This window comes from Neoarius graeffei, chromosome 27, assembly GCF_027579695.1.
Source record: "Neoarius graeffei isolate fNeoGra1 chromosome 27, fNeoGra1.pri, whole genome shotgun sequence".
Lineage (NCBI taxonomy): Eukaryota > Metazoa > Chordata > Actinopteri > Siluriformes > Ariidae > Neoarius > Neoarius graeffei.
In genome coordinates this window covers 51937618-51957453 of record NC_083595.1, presented here as the reverse complement: position 1 = coordinate 51957453, position 19836 = coordinate 51937618, and the positions used below count along the sequence as shown (strand labels likewise).

The 19836-nt window shown below is 40.5% G+C and overlaps 1 protein-coding gene across 1 annotated transcript in view; it reads right to left on the bottom strand.

Annotated features, from left to right (window-relative positions):
* Positions 1-19408, bottom strand: part of gpt2 (glutamic pyruvate transaminase (alanine aminotransferase) 2) — a 53141-nt gene extending 33733 nt beyond the window's left edge. Inside the window, exons 1-2 of the mRNA XM_060911913.1 lie at positions 18892-19408; positions 5899-5988 (exon numbers count right to left, since the gene is read on the bottom strand). Of these exons, the coding sequence (XP_060767896.1) occupies positions 5899-5988; positions 18892-19155 (354 nt within the window). The 5' untranslated portion in view covers positions 19156-19408. The remainder of the gene's footprint in view (positions 1-5898; positions 5989-18891) is intronic.
* Positions 19409-19836: the final 428 nt, after the last annotated feature.

The following is a 19836-nucleotide window of genomic DNA, read 5'->3' as shown; positions in this document are numbered from 1 at the left end:
TGGGCCTAGCTGTCGTCCACCCCCTTTTGGAGTGAGGACTGTTCAAAAGGTTTGATTCGATTATCGTGGAAATCGATATGAAAGCGTTTAATTAGGCCTAGATGTCCTAATGTGATACGCGACGGGGAACGGTTTTCCCACGATCGAAAGGTCTCGACCAGGGTGGTAGGAACTTCTCTGAGATTCGAGCGTAGTAGGCTTTGTGTCCTTCTACTCTCGAATCGAGATTCTTTTGGGCACCTGTAAAGGTTGACTGTAGGTGGCATCGTAGGTCGGCGACATGTTGATGTGCGGTGTATGCAATCACGACGCTTATGGCCTCTGGTTTGTATAGGAGATGCGGGGGAAGAACCGACTCTCGCCCAGTCATCATCCCATAGGGTGTGACTTCAGTGGCGCAATGAGGGGTGGACCGAATGGCCCTTAGCACCAAGGGAAGTTTCACATCACAAATTTTACCATGGTTTGTGATGTACTTTTGCAGCATGCTCACAATGGTTTGAATGGCTCGTTCAGCCTGACCAGAGAATTGAGGGTGGTACGCGATATGGAATTTCACCTCGACGCCTAACATGTTCCACAGCGCAGCCATTACACCAGCGGTGAAATGGGTGTCTGAGTCGATGGACAGAGGGAGATTTTTGCCACTAGGGGGAATCGCGATGTCGGGTGTTTCGAATTGTTCGACATCTTTGGCAAGTAGGTCAATTTGCCGTAAACGAAGGGTTTGGTGCACGTCCTTGTGCGACCTTCTTGGCTCTTCTGAGTACTCACTGTCTGAGCTACTCTGGAATCGCTCCCGCTTCGCACGAGATGCGTGGTCTGATTCGTCTGGAGATGGATCAGGGAGACTGAAGCGCACTGACCTAGGTGTGCTACGGGCCTGGGCTCGGGATGAGCGCAGGGCAGCTCCATCCTGGCTAGACGACGACGGAGTCGTGTAGCGAGTTGATGGAGTTTGGCGGGGTGTCTGGTCCTCGACCAGATCATTTACGGTGTCCGGTTCGGACGCCTCTTCCCGCTCTGAGCTTTGGCGCATTGTTGGGGGTCTTTCACGCCCCTCGCGCTGCTCTTGGGGGGTCTGCTCCTGGGCAGCCCTCTTAGCAACCATTTTGGCTTTCTCTAGCCGTTTGGTGCAATCAAGGGAGGTCTTCAAGAGCTCAAGCTCCCTATGTAAATCATTATTATCGGCTGTCAGCTTGGCGTTGCTGGTGGTCAGCCTTTCAACCTCTCCGCGCAGGCATCTGATTTCTGAATCAGCATCTTGGAAGTATGATAGGAATAGCTTACCTAGTGCCGCTTGGACACTAATAGTTGTTCTTTTTGGATCTCTCATATGTTTGTTTGAGTTATCTAAGTTGTTTTGGCATTCACTCTCACTCGTGTACTTAATGTTTGCCTTTCCGGAGGCAGAGCAGTGAAGGAGGCCTGCGATGACCTCAAGGAGAGACACGTCTTGAGCGTTGTCTTCCATTTTTGAGACATGAGGGGATGCCATTTTACTTAGGCTGGATGCTAGATAATTAATCAAGTTAATTATTAATTTAATCATTATTAATTAACTATGTAATTAATTATGAAGGTTTATTTGGAAATGCTCTCTTATCCTAAGTTGAATAGGTTATGAGTATTGGTGATATGGTTATCACACTACTGTTATCCGTTTTAACACACCTGGGGATATACCTTAGCAGTTGCTGAATTAAACTGATAGTTTATTTGTTGTTGAACAATAATCCAGAAGTCAACAAACCAATCGCCTCACACGGGGCACCAATTTAACTGTGGGTGCAATCAGTTAATTATTGATATTAAGTGATCAATCTCGTTAAATCAGTCTCATTAAATTTTGAAGGTCAATAATTAAAATGAATCAATCCCATTGAATCATTTAATTTGACTCGTTTGAATTGAATCATACCATAGAATCACTCTCATTTGAAGTGAATCGTTCAGTGAATCGTTCAATGAATCATTTAGTGAATCATTTAGGGAATTGTTCAATGAATCATTTAGGGAATCATTTAGTGAATCATACCATTAATCCTGGTGCTTAATAATAAATTACCAAACAGCTAAATTATGGTACATTTCCAAATTATTAAGATCACTTACCATATTATATAACATTTGCACCCTTTTTGAATTCTTTGAGAAAATTGGGGACTTCAGATGTTGTTCACACAAATAAACAGTTTGTTTAATAAATGAATTTATTATACAAAGATAAAAAGATAAATCAATATATACAAGCAGTGAAGTGTGTGTGTGTGTGTGTGTGTGTGTGTGAGAGAGAGAGAGAGAGGGAGTGTGAAGGACTTGACCATGTGTTTAGCCTCGTGTAGCTAACTACACGTGGTGGAGGCCTAGCTTGTTGGTAGCTAAACAAAAGAATGTTATCTAAACAGAACAAAGGATTAGCTCTGTGTTTAGCCTCGTGTAGCTAACTACACGTGGTGGAGGCCTAGATTAGCCTTGTGTTGCTAGTATGTGTTTGTGAAAGGCCCTATAGCCTAGCTAAAGTGTGTTTGTTAGGCCTGATGGCTTGCTGAGCACATGGTAGGCCTTGATTAGCTTTGTGTTGCTAAGCAGACAAAAGCGAAGCTGTAGCTAACCCACTAGCTCATAACCATACTGAATCCACTGAAATCTTAATGACATCAAGATGTATAATAATGAGAACTATATGTTAGTAGTAAAGAATAAAAGAGAGAAGCATGCGCAGCCTATCTATTAAACAATTGAGAGAACATAGAACCAAAATAAATCAACACGCTGCGTGTTCAACAGTGTAACAATAAACCTGGGTTTAAATTCACACTATTTCAAATAAAAGCAAATTCCTAAGACTATCCTAATTATGCCCAAATGCCAAAATCTTACTTAATCCTGCCTTTAGCAAGATATGAAGAACTATTCGCCGGTGTAGCTTCAGGCCTCGCCGTGGGAGCACGTGAGCTGCTCGTGATGAAGGCGCAGAAAACTTTCGGGTCCAGCGGAGCACTTGGGTGGTTCCCGTGGAAAACAGAGGGTTCTTGGTCCGAATCTCAGCGATCGTGAGGAAAAGTCTCTGATCAGAATAAGATGCACAGCGCTTTGAGTTAAAAAGGATTCAATCGCTTCTTAACTTTTAACTGCCTGGGCTGCAGTCGTGACGTCACTTCTAATGCAAGTAAACCGGTTGTAACTCAGGTTGAGTTTAAAGATCGCGCGACTCTAGAGTTTACCTTTGCCAAGGGTAAGAAGGAAAATCGCGCTGAGTGATGGATCTTGCAAGAAAGAAGACGTCTTTTTGGGGTGGAGAGCGCGCCTCTTTATACATCCAGATCCATCGGAAGCCAGACGTGAGAGAGCGAAGATGGAAGCGTTGTCCCATTGTTTTATGTTTCCTTGTATGATGACGTAGATGATCCCGCCCACGCGTGACGTAGGTCACACGGAAGTTGCCTGGGAATTGTAGTTCTGACACAAGATGGCGGCATGATACCTACAATGTAATATGATGCTTTTCGGACTCCCTGTGCACAGGAAACCGAGACATGACACGAGGTTGAAGCACACAAGACTCATGACTCTGACTCTATCTAATCCCAGCCTGTCTGTTATATTTACTCTTTCATTTCATCTGCTTGCCACGTCAATAAAAGACAACACTGAAGCCCAATGGCTCACAGAGATTTACAGCATCCGACAAACAGATTCACAGTCAACACAGACAGCCTGACTGACATTAAGACTGAAACTACAGCCTGGGCACGAGGCAAGCCTGGGTCGAGTCATACACTGTACGATTCAAAACGGGACATTATTATCCATACAGGACACTTTTAAATGGAATAAAAACGTGTTCTATTCCCTTCCAGCGGGTTTCATTCATTTGGTTTGATAGCGTGCAATATTGTTAGCATATCGCTTATCCTACGTGTATTACGTCACTCTACCCAATGGAGAATGAGCATTAAATTTACGATATCGCATGGTTGTCAAGACAACATGATGTGACACGTCGGAGATGTAAAACTTCTAGCAAGCGACTGTGACAATTTGCAAACAAACATGGCCGCCAGGTTTGCTTCGTGAAATACAGAAGATTTTGAGAGAATTCTGAAAGAGAAAGACGCACTGAACACCTGAAAGGAACGTGTATGGATAATAATAATTATTATTATATGAGTGATTCCACGCTTATGGGTACTGAAATGGGGACATGAACTTATTCACCTAAAACCATTTCTTTTTTTACCATCAGGTCACAAAACATGTAATCTTTAATGAATGATATGTTAAAAGATAACTTTAATTTTCTGAGATGTAATAAAAACATATTTATATGCCAAAGTCAAGCCTATGAGTTCCAAAATGATGTCTGTTCCATTACTTCTGTTACGATTGTCCATCTCGCGTCTGTAATTAATTTGTAACAATCTAGCTATATACCATGTTAATCTTATTGAAAGAATGTGTATGTTTATTCTACTACACATGTTTATTAATTATATTTGCTAAAACATCACCTTCCTATGTTTCAAAAAGTAATTCTACATTGTTAAAATTGAGAATATATGTGTCCACAACACTTCTGTTACGTTCTGACTTTGGCATATAAATATGTTTTTATTACATCTCCGAAAATTATCTTTTAACATATCATTCATTAAAGATTACATGTTTTGTGACCTGATGGTAAAAAAAGAAATGGTTTTAGGTGAATTTTTAAAAATAAGTTCATGTCCCCATTTCAGTACCCATAAGCGTGGAATCACTCATATAATAATATGTTTTTTTTCATGATATATCAGATATATCCCATTCAAAATACGGAATGAAAGTATTTGATGGTAAGAACATATCTTTTTTTTTCCGAAGAATTATTATCGCATTTTTCACAAATTGCTCCTGTCATTTCGCCGGTTTGTTTACATTCTAAGCGGAAATGATTTTGTCGGACATTTTGTATAAAGTTTTTATTTATCGAATTTGCAAAAAATAAAAATGAAAATGCTCTGTTTCTCAAAATCCAGTGAATGTGGATAGAATAAAACAGTTATTCCACTCAATCTCATCGTACACGGATTATAGACAACTCAGTGCTACGCGCCTCGTCGGCTATCAGCTCATGTACGACTCGATTTCGTGGAATAATTTTAAATATAAATTTTTTGCAACTAAAGATTTTCTGATTGGGCTAAAAGCTTTATGTTAGACTATAAGTCAGCTAAAGGTAAATTTGACTTTTTTGGACATTTAAGTACATTCATTTAAATTTCGTCAACACTCCAAGCAAAAGGTATTATCTGAATCTGGTATTTTTAGTGTTTTTTTTTTTTTTCTCGATTTTCTGAATTTTACCCATGAGGTGGCAGGTAAACAGTGCATCCACACGCCTGGGGTATTGTTTTATCCACCTCATCCCTTACACAGACAATAAACTTTCTGACAAATAGACATTCTGCCTTTTAAAGCAACCGTTATTAATCCTCAGAACCTTTTGTCCCGTTACAGACTAAACTTAAAGTCTGCAGAACTAATCAATGAACTTTCTTCCTCGGTGCTGGGTTCAGGTTTTGATGAATATTGATATTTTCTGTATTGTGAAAAAGTTCAGCCTGAATGCTCTGAAGCTGTCCAGCTCGGGCCCTCCTGTCTGGAGGAAACAGCTTTCGGATACGTTCCAGCTGCCGCTCAGCTGTCCTATAATGCTTCTCAGTCAGAGCAGGACATAATGAATAAAACAGTTCTCTCAGAGATCACGTATCCACAATGAACCGAGCTTGCCTTCTCCCAGTGCCACATCATCAATCCTTCCTCAGAGCAGACGAACACACGGACCCAGTTTTAGCAACAAGAACATCCATCCAAGCGTGGTTACATGTTTTACATGCCTTCACCTGATCTCACCTGTCTCAGGAACGTGATCGGCTGTTGTCCCATAGCGTGCGCATCTCCGATGTTGGCTTTAATTACCTCGGTGAAGGGCTTCTTTCCCCCCTGTTAGAATCAGACAGAGGCAAGTGATCAGGTTTAACATTCCAGTGGGAATAAACTCGGTTTACAAAAAGATTCCAATTGCACCACACCCAAATTACAAGCTACACCCAAAGTGGAAACAAGCAAACCAGACACTAGACTTTTATTTTTCTGTGTCATAACAACACAAAAATCTGCAACATTCCCCAAATCCCACAAACGCATGCATTAACAGGAAATGCAAAAAAAAAGAAAAAAAAAAAAAAAAAAGTGTCTTTGTGGTTCTTATAGAAAATAAAGAATTCACGATTTAGAAAAGCCTTTCAATTTGAGTTAAAGCATTTCATTGACTCTCCATGGCATCTTCAGTACTTTCTACAGCAGCAGCATCTGATTGAGCTTCCCAGTGACGAAAACAAGCAGAAGTTATTTAATGAAATTATTTCTTTTGGCAATAGATACGGCTTCGGTAAACCTTTTGGAAGATATTACACCATGATACAGCTCTCTTTAGGCAGGTGGGAGCAGATGTAACTGAAAAAATGAACACACATACTTGCCAACCCTCCCGATTTCAGCCTCCGCCTCCCGATCGTATTTGTTAAAAACTGGATAATCTTCCGGCTTGGGGAAATCCCTAGCGCCAAGTTAAAAATACTCCCGATTATGTCCAATCAGAATCGTATGTGAAAAACTGCTGACGTCAGCTGATTTTTAACCAATCAATGAACAGAACGACAGTCACTTCTGTAATGTAGGATTCACCCAGGCTGTCCAACATTTTTTACAAGCAGTCATTCATCATGGCCACTAAACCCAATACCACACGGCAAAAATATGAATGTAAATCCCAGGTTGCATGGGAGAATGAATTTCCATGGATAAGCAAATGTTCGACCAGCCAGTTACACACTTTAAGGTAAAGATACCTTAAATCTAGCCTGGGAAATCCCATGCTGCTTTGCACAATCGTTCCGATCTGAAAAGACAGCATGGAAACTATGGTCTAAAGGCTCGCCTGAGTTAGGGAGCCAATCAGAGAGTGGGGAGGGGTGGAAAGACGGTGACGCGTACTACTCGACAAACGGAAGCTTGTAGTTTATTTGGGACTGTTTACGGATCACATTTAACATGGCGGCGAGTGATACGAACCAAACTTTCGATCAAGCTTTGTCTTGCACAAACGGCAGTAATCGTTCGGTGCCATTGTTTTCCTATTTTTGTTTTGCCTTCTCTTTCTCTTTCCTTCTCTTCTTCGCCTCTTCGTCGCTCTAACTATGTCACCGGGTACAACTGCCATGATTGGCCATGGGCTACGTATACGCCAAATGATAGACATTCGCAACGTCCAATAAACGGCCATTGACAATCGTAAACCACACCTCCCCTACGAGAAATCCAATAGGCGGATTCCAGACCATATTTCACTTGTGATATGGTCTGGTGTTAACCAGACTACCTTAAATCAGAATATAATGGGCATTCAGGGCCGTAGCAGCATTTTAAAATCACCGAGGTCCATGATGCGCAAAGCACACGGCGAAAAATTTGACATATTTAAATGAGGGGGTGAATTACACACCACCCAAGAGATCCATTCCTGAAATTACTTTTAACGGTGTTTGAACTGAATATCCTCAGTTTTGAAAAAAAAAAAAAAAATCATGTATGTGGCAAGAGTAAGAATAATTTAAGCTTGTTTAATGGTTTGATCTGGCCCAAGCAATGAGGACAAAACTGCGCTGCTTCGAAAATTTACATTTAACAGCTTCATGAAAGTGCGCTGATGGTTACCATGAAAAAAACGTGTCTACTGCACTGCGTTCCTCCCCAGAGTCGCGCGCTCATTCGCTTTTGTGTTCTTGGTCTCAGAGCCGTACGCACGAAACAGACACAGAAGACAGAATCGACGTTTAACATCATTAACAATGCACTTTTTATGGATATGTTTTAATATTATTCTTTGTTTTTTTATCCAGTTGAATATTTAGCGTACAAATGTATTTTCAGCCCTTAAAAAGAGCTGGCCATGGAGACATTTGAGTGTGAAAATTAAACTAGTCTTCCATACCATTTCAGAAACAAACTGTACAACTTCTAAAGTGTTTAGTGAAATTTTGCATGACAGAATGTGTTTGTTGAGTGTATTTGAATAGTGTGGGAGTGTCTTAGTGCTATTTTGAATTTATGTTTGAAAAAGTTTTAAGTGAAAGTTTACAAGTGAATTATCTGGAAAGTGATTTTGATCGAGTTTTGAGGTTTTAAGTGAAAGATTACTAGTGAGTGTATTTTGGCCGGACTAAAATTTTGCATTTGAGTGAATTTCTTTGTGGAGTATATTTTGATAGGATGGTAGTATTTATAGTGCCATTTTCACATTTTGTTTGAAAACTTTCAGTCAAAGTTTGCAAATGAGCAAATTCCTTCACTGCATTCCGAGAGGATTTTGATAGGATTTCTAGCGCTTTTTAAAAATTCTGTTGGAAAGTGTTTCGTGAGAGAGATGCATTTTAGTCGTACTAAGACAGTGCAGTATTTATTTAATTGAGTTGTTACTATTTTGGTTAAATCTTATTAAAATGTAATTTATATATGATATTATAGTTCTCTGTATTTGTACATGAGCTTACAGAAGGAAAACACATTTGATGCAATCCAATAATACTTTCATTCACTGTGACTATTTGAAGAAATGATAAACATTCTTCTAAAGCATCACTTGTTATTTTCTGTGGGTCTCTGTATGGATACAATATTCAGGCAGGAGATTTTTCAGCTAAAAATCTGATTTAATACTTCCCTTTCATTGTTATTATATTAAAATTCAAGACGAGTATTATTTCAGATTTTTCACTCTGAGCTCTCAGTCTCAGGCCTGATACATGAATCCCATAACCTATAGTAATTGATAGAACAATATCAACAATTCAAAAACTCTAATTGTATAAATTTCAAATGGTTTGCAATTAATTGGGATCCACTGTTTTTATCGTTTCAACCGCGCATCAGACCCTCGTCCAATTGAAAATGTCGTTCACGCACTTTTCTCCCCCATGAGAATTTTGAAAAGTTGGCAAGTATGAACACAGGAAGCTGGTTAGACTTTGAAAAGTAGTGATTTACAATGCAATGTGCAAAAGTTTGCATCCCAATGGCCTATGAATACAAAAACAGAAAATGGTTGTATAGTTTATTTTTAAAAAGAAAGTTGAGAGAGAGAGAATGTTTGCTACAACACAATAATCCAAAATAAAATAAAAATATTTAAAATGAAGTTCCGCCATGAGCCTCAATAATTCCTGTAGGATTTTTTGATGTTTTATTTAATTCATGGCATGTCTCGTTGCTATAAATAACATTTCTTATTGCTTTTCCAATTGGCCTACAGGTGTGTAAACTTTTGCTCTCAGCTGTATGTTGTTTTACAGATGATCTCTAAAACGTTCGCCATTTTTACATTTAAATTTTACTCAAAAAAGCTTTTCCGTCACAAATAAAACACAGTCTCTGACCTGTCACAGGAATGACTAAGGGATTTTTAATCTGACACCACACTCCTCTACACCCCTGACCCCAGCAGTGCTACAAATCCTCAGCCAATATGTCGTGTCAGTGTTCAAAACATTTTATAAGAAACTACCGCCTGCACGTGACTCCTCGGTCATACCATGTGATGATATCCAGAGCACAAGAAAGCCGTGTTGCATCACTGCTACTGCTCCCAGTTCAGTCCAGTGAACACTGCGTACGCTGGAAAAGTGAGCGCCTGAGAGGGAGAAAAGGTCGTCAGGGCTTTTGGAAAACACCTGTTCCAGGCGAGGGCTAAAATTAAATCTGCTCATTTGTTTATACTGGGTTGGCTTTCCAACAGACGAAACCACACCACAGAGAGACCAGATGAAACTCGTCTGGACGGTGTGTTTTGCCTGCATTTGTTCATTTCGTTTGTTCTCACACTGAATGCTTATCTGTGCATAAAGTGATCATTTTCCTCTGACTTTTTGAAGCACACGTTCATTGTGAGACGACATGCTAAAGGCAGGATTTGCTTCAAATTGAAATGCAAATTTACTCCTCAAAGTGGTCTTTATTTTAAAACAACACCAGCTCATGGAACTACCAACCGCCGCACATCAAAGGAGTCTGAAATTCATTTCCTAACGCCAGTTGTATTTTGCCATCACTTATGTATATCGTGCACATGATGTGGACCAAAACCACTTCCTTCACACCACATAGTGCACTCTTTTCTACATTTGCGTGCCACTTTGCCCAAGCAGAAACAGATACAAAACTCTCCTCACGCAGGTTGTAGAGAATAAGAAAAACAATTTCACCAAAACGAAGCTCAGGTTTCTTGTCTGATTCACATTTAATCACTACTGATCTCACTAATCAGGCTAAATCGCAAAAAAACAGCGATCTAATAATTATAAGTTCGATGATAACATTTTTAAATCATACTAGGTTTTGATGATAACTCCTTTCTATATATTTGTAATTAGAATGATTTATATTTTTATAAGCACTTGCAAATTAGGTATGAAAACCCCATTTTGGAAACCTAATAAAGATTATTGTATTGTATTTTATTGTACAAATATTAAAATGAGTGCTACATTAAAATACACAGATTTGGGTTTTTATCAGAATTTATCACCAAGTCCGTTCTCACATACAAGGAATTTGCTTTGGTGATTGGTGCTTGAACAGTTCAGATAGAAGAATTAAAAAAAAAAAAAAAAAGTAGTTATATAAATAGAAAAAAAAGAAGAATCTAAGTGGACATATTTAAGGGATATGTGCACGGGTTGTTTTGAAGTCCAAATTGTGCAGTATGTCCCAGAACGTGCAATAAAAGCTCACAGAATGAAGATGACCATGAAATGTGCAAAATCGCAATTCGGAGATGAAGTGCATTACCGTCACAGACTGAAAGGTTAAAAGGTTTAACAGCCAAACGCTCAGATTGTAACATGATTTTAAACTGCATCGTGTCCATAACTGGAAAATCTAATTATAGTCCATTTGTGCCCCTTAAATAAGTACTCTAATTTAGAGAAGTTAAAAGGTATAAAAGAGAACAGTAGTGCCCAGAGCGAAATGTAGCTGAAGTCGCTGAGTCCTTTGTTTCTAAGAGAGTGTAAACAAGCAGCAAAGTTAATTTTAATTCAATTAGTTTTCTTTCCTACATAGAGTTCCTTGATAGACAATTTTAGAGCCCAGTGCTCTAAAATTAATGAAAAATTAAAGAAAATATTAATAGCGTGATGTTTAAAAACTTCAGACTGATGTGAATATTTTCAGGAAAGATACTACAAATAGGCCTACCTACTAGGGCTGCACAATATATCGAAAAAGTATCGATATCGCGATATCACAGTTTGCGATACACATACCGCAAAAATTACTTAAATTTCGATAAAAGACACATTTTTCTGTGCCGTCCAATCACATTTGAATATCAACAAGCGCCGCGGGATAACTCCGCCCCCTATTGCAAAACAAGTAAAAGCCTCGTGGTGATGGCGGAAGGTGGGAGCAAGTGTGGTGAGACAAACTTGTGTGAGGAGGAACTGGTTTCCAAAAAAACAAAAAAATGCACGTCTGCTATTTGGAAGTACTTTGGATTCAGGAGGGGTGATGTACTGCAAACTCAGGTACTTTGCAAGACATGTACCTGTAAAACAGTGGTGGGGCGGCTCACTGGGACAAACACTGCTGTACAGAAGCATAAAAACATAAAACCGCGCTCGCTCTCTCTCTCACACACACACACACAACCTCTCACACTACCGCTCGCTCACTCACACACACTACCACTCTCACTCTCTCTCTCTCATACACACACACACACACACACACACACACACACACACACAACCGCTCGCTCACTCACGCTACCGCTCTCTCTCTCTCTCTCACACACACACACACACACACACACACACCACTGCTCTCTCACCCGCATGTGTTATTAACAGATTGTGTTTGAGTTTATGGTGAATGTGTGTCGCTCACCTTCATCTCCCGGGAGCCGCTGAAATTGCCATTTTGAATGCTTTATGTTAATGTAATGTAATTTTCAGTTTTTTGTTTACTTCAACTTGACATTTTCTGCTGCGCTCACAAAAATTAAGAGATTTAAAGATGATTGATGGACACCATTGCAGGTGTAGCCATGTTTTTCCAATAAAAAATAATGTTGGAATGGAAGCGATGCATTGGGTGTTTTTTTTAAATGCTAGATACAGGGCAGAGCGGCGAGTAGAGGTAAGAAAAACAGTATATATTTAATTCTCGTGATACATATCGATATCGAGATATTCAGTCATGTTATCGAATATCACATACAGTGGGGCAAAAAAGTATTTAGTCAGCCACCAATTGTGCAAGTTCTCCCACTTAAAAAGATGAGAGAGGCCTGTAATTTTCATCATAGGTACACTTCAACTATGAGAGACAGAATGGGCGGAAAGAATCCAGAAAATCACATTGTAGGATTTTTAATGAATTAATTGGTAAATTCCTCAGTAAAATAAGTATTTGGTCACCTACAAACAAGCAAGATTTCTGGCTCTCACAGACCTGTAACTTCTTCTTTAAGAGGCTCCTCTGTCCTCCACTCGTTACCTGTATTAATGGCACCTGTTTGAACTCGTTATCAGTATAAAAGACACCTGTCCACAACCTCAAACAGTCACACTCCAAACTCCACTATGGCCAAGACCAAAGAGCTGTCAAAGGACACCAGAAACAAAATTGTAGACCTGCACCAGGCTGGGAAGACTGAAGCTGCAATAGGTAAGCAGCTTGGTGTGAAGAAATCAACTGTGGGAGCAATTATTAGAAAATGGAGGACATACAAGACCACTGATAATCTCCCTCGATCTGGGGCTCCACGCAAGATCTCACCCCGTGGGGTCAAAATGATCACAAGAACGGTGAGCAAAAATCCCAGAACCACACAGGGGGACCTAGTGAATGACCTGCAGAGAGCTGGGACCAAAGTAACAAAGGCTACCATCAGTAACACACTACGCTGCCAGGGACTCAAATCCTGCAGTGCCAGACGTGTCCCCCTGCTTAAGCCAGTACACGTCCAGGCCCGTCTGAAGTTTGCTAGAGAGCATTTGGATGATCCAGAAGAGGATTGGGAGAATGTCATATGGTCAGATGAAACCAAAATAGAACTTTTTGGTAAAAACTCAACTTGTCGTGTTTGGAGGAGAAAGAATGCTGAGTTGCATCCAAAGAACACCATACCTACTGTGAAGCATGGGGGTGGAAACATCATGCTTTGGGGCTGTTTTTCTGCAAAGGGACCAGGACGACTGATCCGTGTAAAGGAAAGAATGAATGGGGCCATGTATCGTGAGATTTTGAGTGAAAACCTCCTTCCATCAGCAAGGGCATTGAAGAGGAAATGTGGCTGGGTCTTTCAGCATGACAATGATCCCAAACACACCGCCCGGGCAACGAAGGAGTGGCTTCGTAAGAAGCATTTCAAGGTCCTGGAGTGGCCTAGCCAGTCTCCAGATCTCAACCCCATAGAAAATCTTTAGAGGGAGTTGAAAGTCCGTGTTGCCCAGTGACAGCCCCAAAACATCACTGCTCTAGAGGAGATCTGCATGGAGGAATGGGCCAAAATACCAGCAACAGTGTGTGAAAACCTTGTGAAGACTTACAGAAAACGTTTGACCTCTGTCATTGCCAACAAAGGGTATATAACAAAGTATTGAGATGAACTCTTGTTATTGACCAAATACTTATTTTCCACTATAATTTGCAAATAAATTCTTTAAAAATCAGACAATGTGATTTTCTGGATTTTTTTTCTCATTCTGTCTCTCATAGTTGAAGTGTACCTATGATGAAAATTACAGGCCTCTCTCATCGTTTTAAGTGGGAGAACTTGCAAAATTGGTGACTGACTAAATACTTTTTTGCCCCACTGTATTTTTCTGATATCGTGCAGCCCTACTACCTACTGAGCAAAAGTTTTCACGCCCTCAGAAGAAGAAATTCCGTTTAATTTCTCAATGTTACACAATACTGTAGGTTGTTTGTAATTATACACAGAAGCAGCAAAACAAGATGAAGATTTATTTTCAGCCCTGTGATGACCTGGCGACTTGTCCAGGGTGTACCCCGCCTTTCGCCCATAGTCAGCTGGGATAGGCTCCAGCTTGCCTGCGACCCTGTAGAACAGGATAAAGCGGCTACAGATAATGAGATTTATTCTCTCCACATTCACTGGATATGAGCAATCGTGCACTCTACTACTAGGATATCAGCTCATATACCGTGAGTAGAGAAAAACAAAATGGAGGAGCGTGTTACTGAACCAACCGAGGACGAAATAGAAACCCTACTCGAAAACAAAACCCCAAAAAATACAACAAAAAAAAAAGCAACAAAATATGGAATAAAAGTATTTGATGGTAAGAACGTATATTTTTCCCCCGCAAGAATTATTATTATAGCATTTTTCACAATTTGCTCCTGTCATTTGACCGGTTTGTTTACATTCTAAGCGGAAATTATTTTGTCAGATGTTTTGTATAAAGCTTTTATTGATCAAGTTTGCAAAAAATAAAAATAAAAATGCTCCGATTCTCAAAATCCAGTGAATGTGGATAGAATAAAACAGTTATTCCACTCAATCTCATCGTACATGGATTATACACAACTCGGTGCTACGCGCCTCATCGGCCATCAGCTCATGTACGACTCGATTGAGTGGAATAACTGTTAAATATAGTTTTTTGGCTGTGATCAATATTTTCTAAGCCCTTGTTGATCCAGATTTTGCCTTCAAACTTGTTTCTAATTCTTATTTTAATTGTGATGTCAACTCCATCCGGCGTCTGTTTATGCATTTATTTGGAGGTCAGGTGTGAAAGAAGGGAATTTGGATTTTGTTGTGTTTTTTTCCCTTGAAACAGCCATCCATATAATATATATTAGTGCTGTCAAGCGATTAAAATATTTAATCGCGATTAATGTCGCGACTGTCATAGTTAACTCGCGATTAATCGCAATTTAATCGCACATTTTTGTCACATGAAAAACCATTGTAATTCTCTTATCAGCATAAAAAAGTGAATGGGCTTGCTTTGTACCAATGTTTTGTTTTTTTTTATTGCAGAGCATAACACGTCTTGTCACAGCCACTGACATCCATAACTTCCATATTAGATGAGAAAACCAAGGGATGAAAAATAAAGTGCATATCACTGTGAAAATAAAAAAAGTTTTATTTTACTCTTCATTAGTTTCTTTTGAAGAGAAGTATTTGCCATAAAAGAAGAAAAAAACAGATAACAAAAATAAAAACATTCATCATGCGTTCAAAAACGTTCATCACAGTGTGGCACTGTATTATCTAATGCTCACTGCTTATAACTCTACACCCCCCCGGTGGAGCTGAGCTGGGAAACTGAAGACTGAAGGAACAGTATTGAAAAGTATTTTTCCAGTCTCACCTGTGAAAGGTAATCCCATGTGATCTCGTTTGGACGGTAAACCTGTTGGTACAGTTAAACGCAGCGTGCGACAAGCCTCAGCAGGAACTACGGGTGACTTGCAGGGCCAAATTAGAATTTGCGTTAACGGCACTATTTTTTAAAATCGCGTTAAATTGAGATCGCGTTAACGCGTTATTATCGCGTTAACTTTGACAGCACTAATATATATGTATGTGTGTGTGTGTGTGTGTATGTATGTATGTATGGTGTTTGTAGTGCAAACACAGAAGCACCACAAGATTCCAAAACAGTTTCTCTCCCAAATCGTATCATCACACTGAACTCTGCTCTGAAGTCTCACACAAATTACAATCAACAACATGTCAATCTACCCACATTTTGTTCAATATTTATACTTATGGTTATTTATCTGTTTATCTATTACCAAGTGCAATATCCTTCACAAGTGCTCAGTTTCACTTTCCTCAAGCACAGGTTATGTGAATATCTGTACATTGGTAAATCTTTCATGTTTGTAAATCTTGATCTGGGAAGTTTTACTGAATGACGTGCATCAAAAGCGACTGGGAAGTTTAACAAGATGAGACAGAGATCATAAAGTTAACATGGCAACGTAAATGAAAATAATGGAGGCATGTGTTCGATCTGGTCTCACATATGGAACTCGAGCATGGGATATAAAAAAAAAAAATGCAGTGCATACTGTACAGATAAGCTGGAAACCTGTTGGATGGGATTGTTGAGAAACAGTTAAAGGTGTCTGGAGTCGACTGCCAACCCCTGACGATGCTAAAGAAATAAAATACAGACAAAGATACTCGAATGCTGATATTGTAAGGATAACCAAGAGTGATAGTCTCAGAAGTGTGATCAGGAGTCAATATCTAAAAGTATGTTGGACATGTAAGTGGCTGCACTGAGACCATGATGACTTGAAAAAAAAAAAAAAATGTTGTTTGTGAAAGCCAAGAGGCCATACCATTGTGAGCCAGGGAGCAATATCATAAAGATGCTGAATGTCTCAATCAAACAGGTGAAGAGAACATAGCTCGTGGTTTTCCCCAAAGCGTTTTAGCGTATTGGGCCCGATATGCTTGCTCTGCCTGTCGCTTTAGTTAAAATCCGATACGCTTAGACTTATACCAATACGTTAAATTTCCTACCCACAAGTAACGAGATACATAGGAGAGCAAATAACAGATCCATTTACATACTGATTGATATTTGTGTTAAACAAGCGGCCTTTTTTTCCAATGTTTATGTTGATTCTGTCAAAGTAATATGTCTGCATGGTATGGTGTAAACAAACTGTAATCTGTTGGCTACGTCAAGATCACATGTTCAAACCGTCCAATAAAAACATCGAAAGAAAACGTCAGACATCCCGGAATTTTCTGATTCATTATAAGCGCTCTCATTGGCTGCCGATGTTGTTCCCCACCAGACGGACAAAGCCGACTGATTTTAATAAGCGAGGAGACTCGCTGGACAATTTGATCCACATCAGCATGGATGACAGCGAGATGGATGATGAGAGGGTTGCCCAACATTGGGCCAAGCAAAAGCCAAGGAGAATTAATCTGCTTTAAAGGAGTAGAAAACTTAATTCATTAGTTTGGGTTTGCAGAAAGATTATGTACTTATATTAAAACACTCTCACGAAGTGAAGTTGTCCAAATGTGTCAAATATAGCAAAATTTCAAATAATCATCATAAGCATTTTTGGCAGTGTGATGTCACTGGGATCCATTTAACAAAAGGCGGCTCCGGATTATTCTTTTGTTAAAGGCTCACAGTGACCTCACACTGCCAAATACGCTTATCGTTATTATTCAAAGTTATGCTACATTTGACACTTATAAACAAATTCTCTTCATGAAATGTGTTTAAAAGCACATAATCTTTCTGCAAACTTAAATGTATGAATTAAGTTTTCTTTCCCTTTAAATATGCTTTAATCTTAATCTAGTCCATTTAATAGTGCCAAATTTTTAACTTTATAATATGCAGTTGCCTTACTTTTCTTTTCAGTGTATCTTAGTTATACATATATTACGATAATTGCATCAGAAACATTCTAAATCTCATCTCATCTCATTATCTCTAGCCACTTTATCCTGTTCTACAGGGTCGCGGGCAAGCTGGAGCCTATCCCAGCTGACTACGGGCGAAAGGCGGGGTACACCCTGGACAAGTCGCCAGGTCATCACAGGGCTGACACATAGACACAGACAACCGTTCACACTCACATTCACACCTACGCTCAATTTAGAGTCACCAGTTAACCTAACCTGCATGTCTTTGGACTGTGGGGGAAACCGGAGCACCCGGAGGAAACCCACGCGGACACGGGGAGAACATGCAAACTCCGCACAGAAAGGCCCTCGCCGGCCACGGGGCTCGAACCCGGACCTTCTTGCTGTGAGGCGACAGCGCTAACCACTACACCACCGTGCCGCCCAACATTCTAAATCATTACAGTTATAGTAATACAGCAACTTATTTTACGGTGGCAGGTCTTAGGTTCAGATCCCTTTGTGATCAACAGGAGGTCATGATGATCGATTCTCTTCACTGGATTGCATAAGATGGAGCAAACCACTGTTCATATATTTTCATGCACATTTTTGTTACAACACTACTTGATCATAGATAATTAAGGGATCCCCGTAGCTTTTCAATCTATCATAGACCTCAGTAATCTACAACAAAACAGTTTAACTTGCATGTTGAACTTTAAGGTGATGTACTGTGATATGTGGTGAAAGTAGAAAGGTGGCCGGCGAGAGCCTTTCTGTGCGGAGTTTGCATGTTCTCCGCGTGGGTTTCCTCCGGGTGCTCCGGTTTCCCCCCACAGTCCAAAGACATGCAGGTTAGGTTAACTGGTGACTCTAAATTGAGCGTAGGTGTGAATGTGAGTGTGAATGGTTGTCTGTGTCTGTGTGTCAGCCCTGTGATGACCTGGCGACTTGTCCAGGGTGTACCCCGCCTTTCGCCCGTAGTCAGCTGGGATAGGATCCAGCTCGCCTGCGACCCTGTAGAACAGGATAAAGCGGCTACAGATAATGAGATGAGATGAGATGAGATGAGATAATCATGGATCTAAAATCTCTCAGACCCTGAAAATGCACCTGAGAGCATCTATTTTCAATAAATTTTCCAGGGAGGGGAGCATGCACCCCAGTCTCACTTCACACCTTAGGGTTTTAATTTTTTCTGGAGAAAACACTGATTGCTGATTGGAGGAATATACAGGTGTGTGTGTGTCTTTGCAAGGCAGCGCACTGAATCTTGTGTTTGATAATAAAGCAGTGTTGGACAGAACGGAAGTGACGCGCACAGGTGTGATGGAGCAGATGAAGCAGACAAATGCAACCGTGAAGCACATGGCCGCGCCATCACTGATCACCGGGCAGCAGCCCGCGCCTCTCACCTGCTTTAGGACTCTCTCGATCTCGGCGGCTTTAATGACGATCGGTCCTCTCACCGCGTACTCCACGGCCTTCACCTGCGGGTTCAGGTGCTCCATGCTCAGCGCCTTGCCCCTCGGCTTGGTCTTCCCCACAGCTGCTGCTGATGCTGCGGCGGCCTCGGCGGTGCTGTAGCGCTGCATCCCGGACACACACCGGAACACCGCACACTGACCCGCAGCTCCGGCGATTAACCTCCGCTTTACTACAAACTGCAATCTGTGCATTATTATTATTATTATTATTATTACTTCTTGTTCTCTCCTGGTAAGCACCGGCTGGATAGAACAAGTTCCTCCTCTTCAAAGAACTAATCCCCAATGTCTCACTCAACAAACCGACCGAGATAGACCTTTTTTCCCTCCTAACTTTCAAACCGTCTTATTCTCCAGATCTCGAACATAAGCACGAACCGGTCAGATCCTCAGCTACATCTCATTTCCAACCCGCCAGGCGATATTCTTTCATCACCCGCTAACGTGTTCATCCTTACTACAGGGACTTGTAGTCCACTTCCGGTTTGGATCCTATTCCAAACTACGTAAACGTGATTTCTAAAGAACTACAAATCCCAGAAAGGATGTTGTTTATCGCTTACATCAGCACCCAAGCCCCTGCACTCTGCTCAGTGATTGGCTACAAACAGCCCGCCTAAAAAGAAAACGAACATACTGGAGGGTTCTTTTTTTTTTAAATTAGAACCAGAATCAGAATCAAGTTTTTTGCTAAGTATTACAAGGAATTTCCTTTGGTGATTGGTGCTTAAGATAGAAGAATTTTAAAAAGACAAAAGTAGTTATCTCATCTCTAACCGCTTTATCCTGTTCTACAGGGTCGCAGGCAAGCTGGAGCCTATCCCAGCTGACTACGGGCGAAAGGCGGGGTACACCCTGGACAAGTCGCCAGGT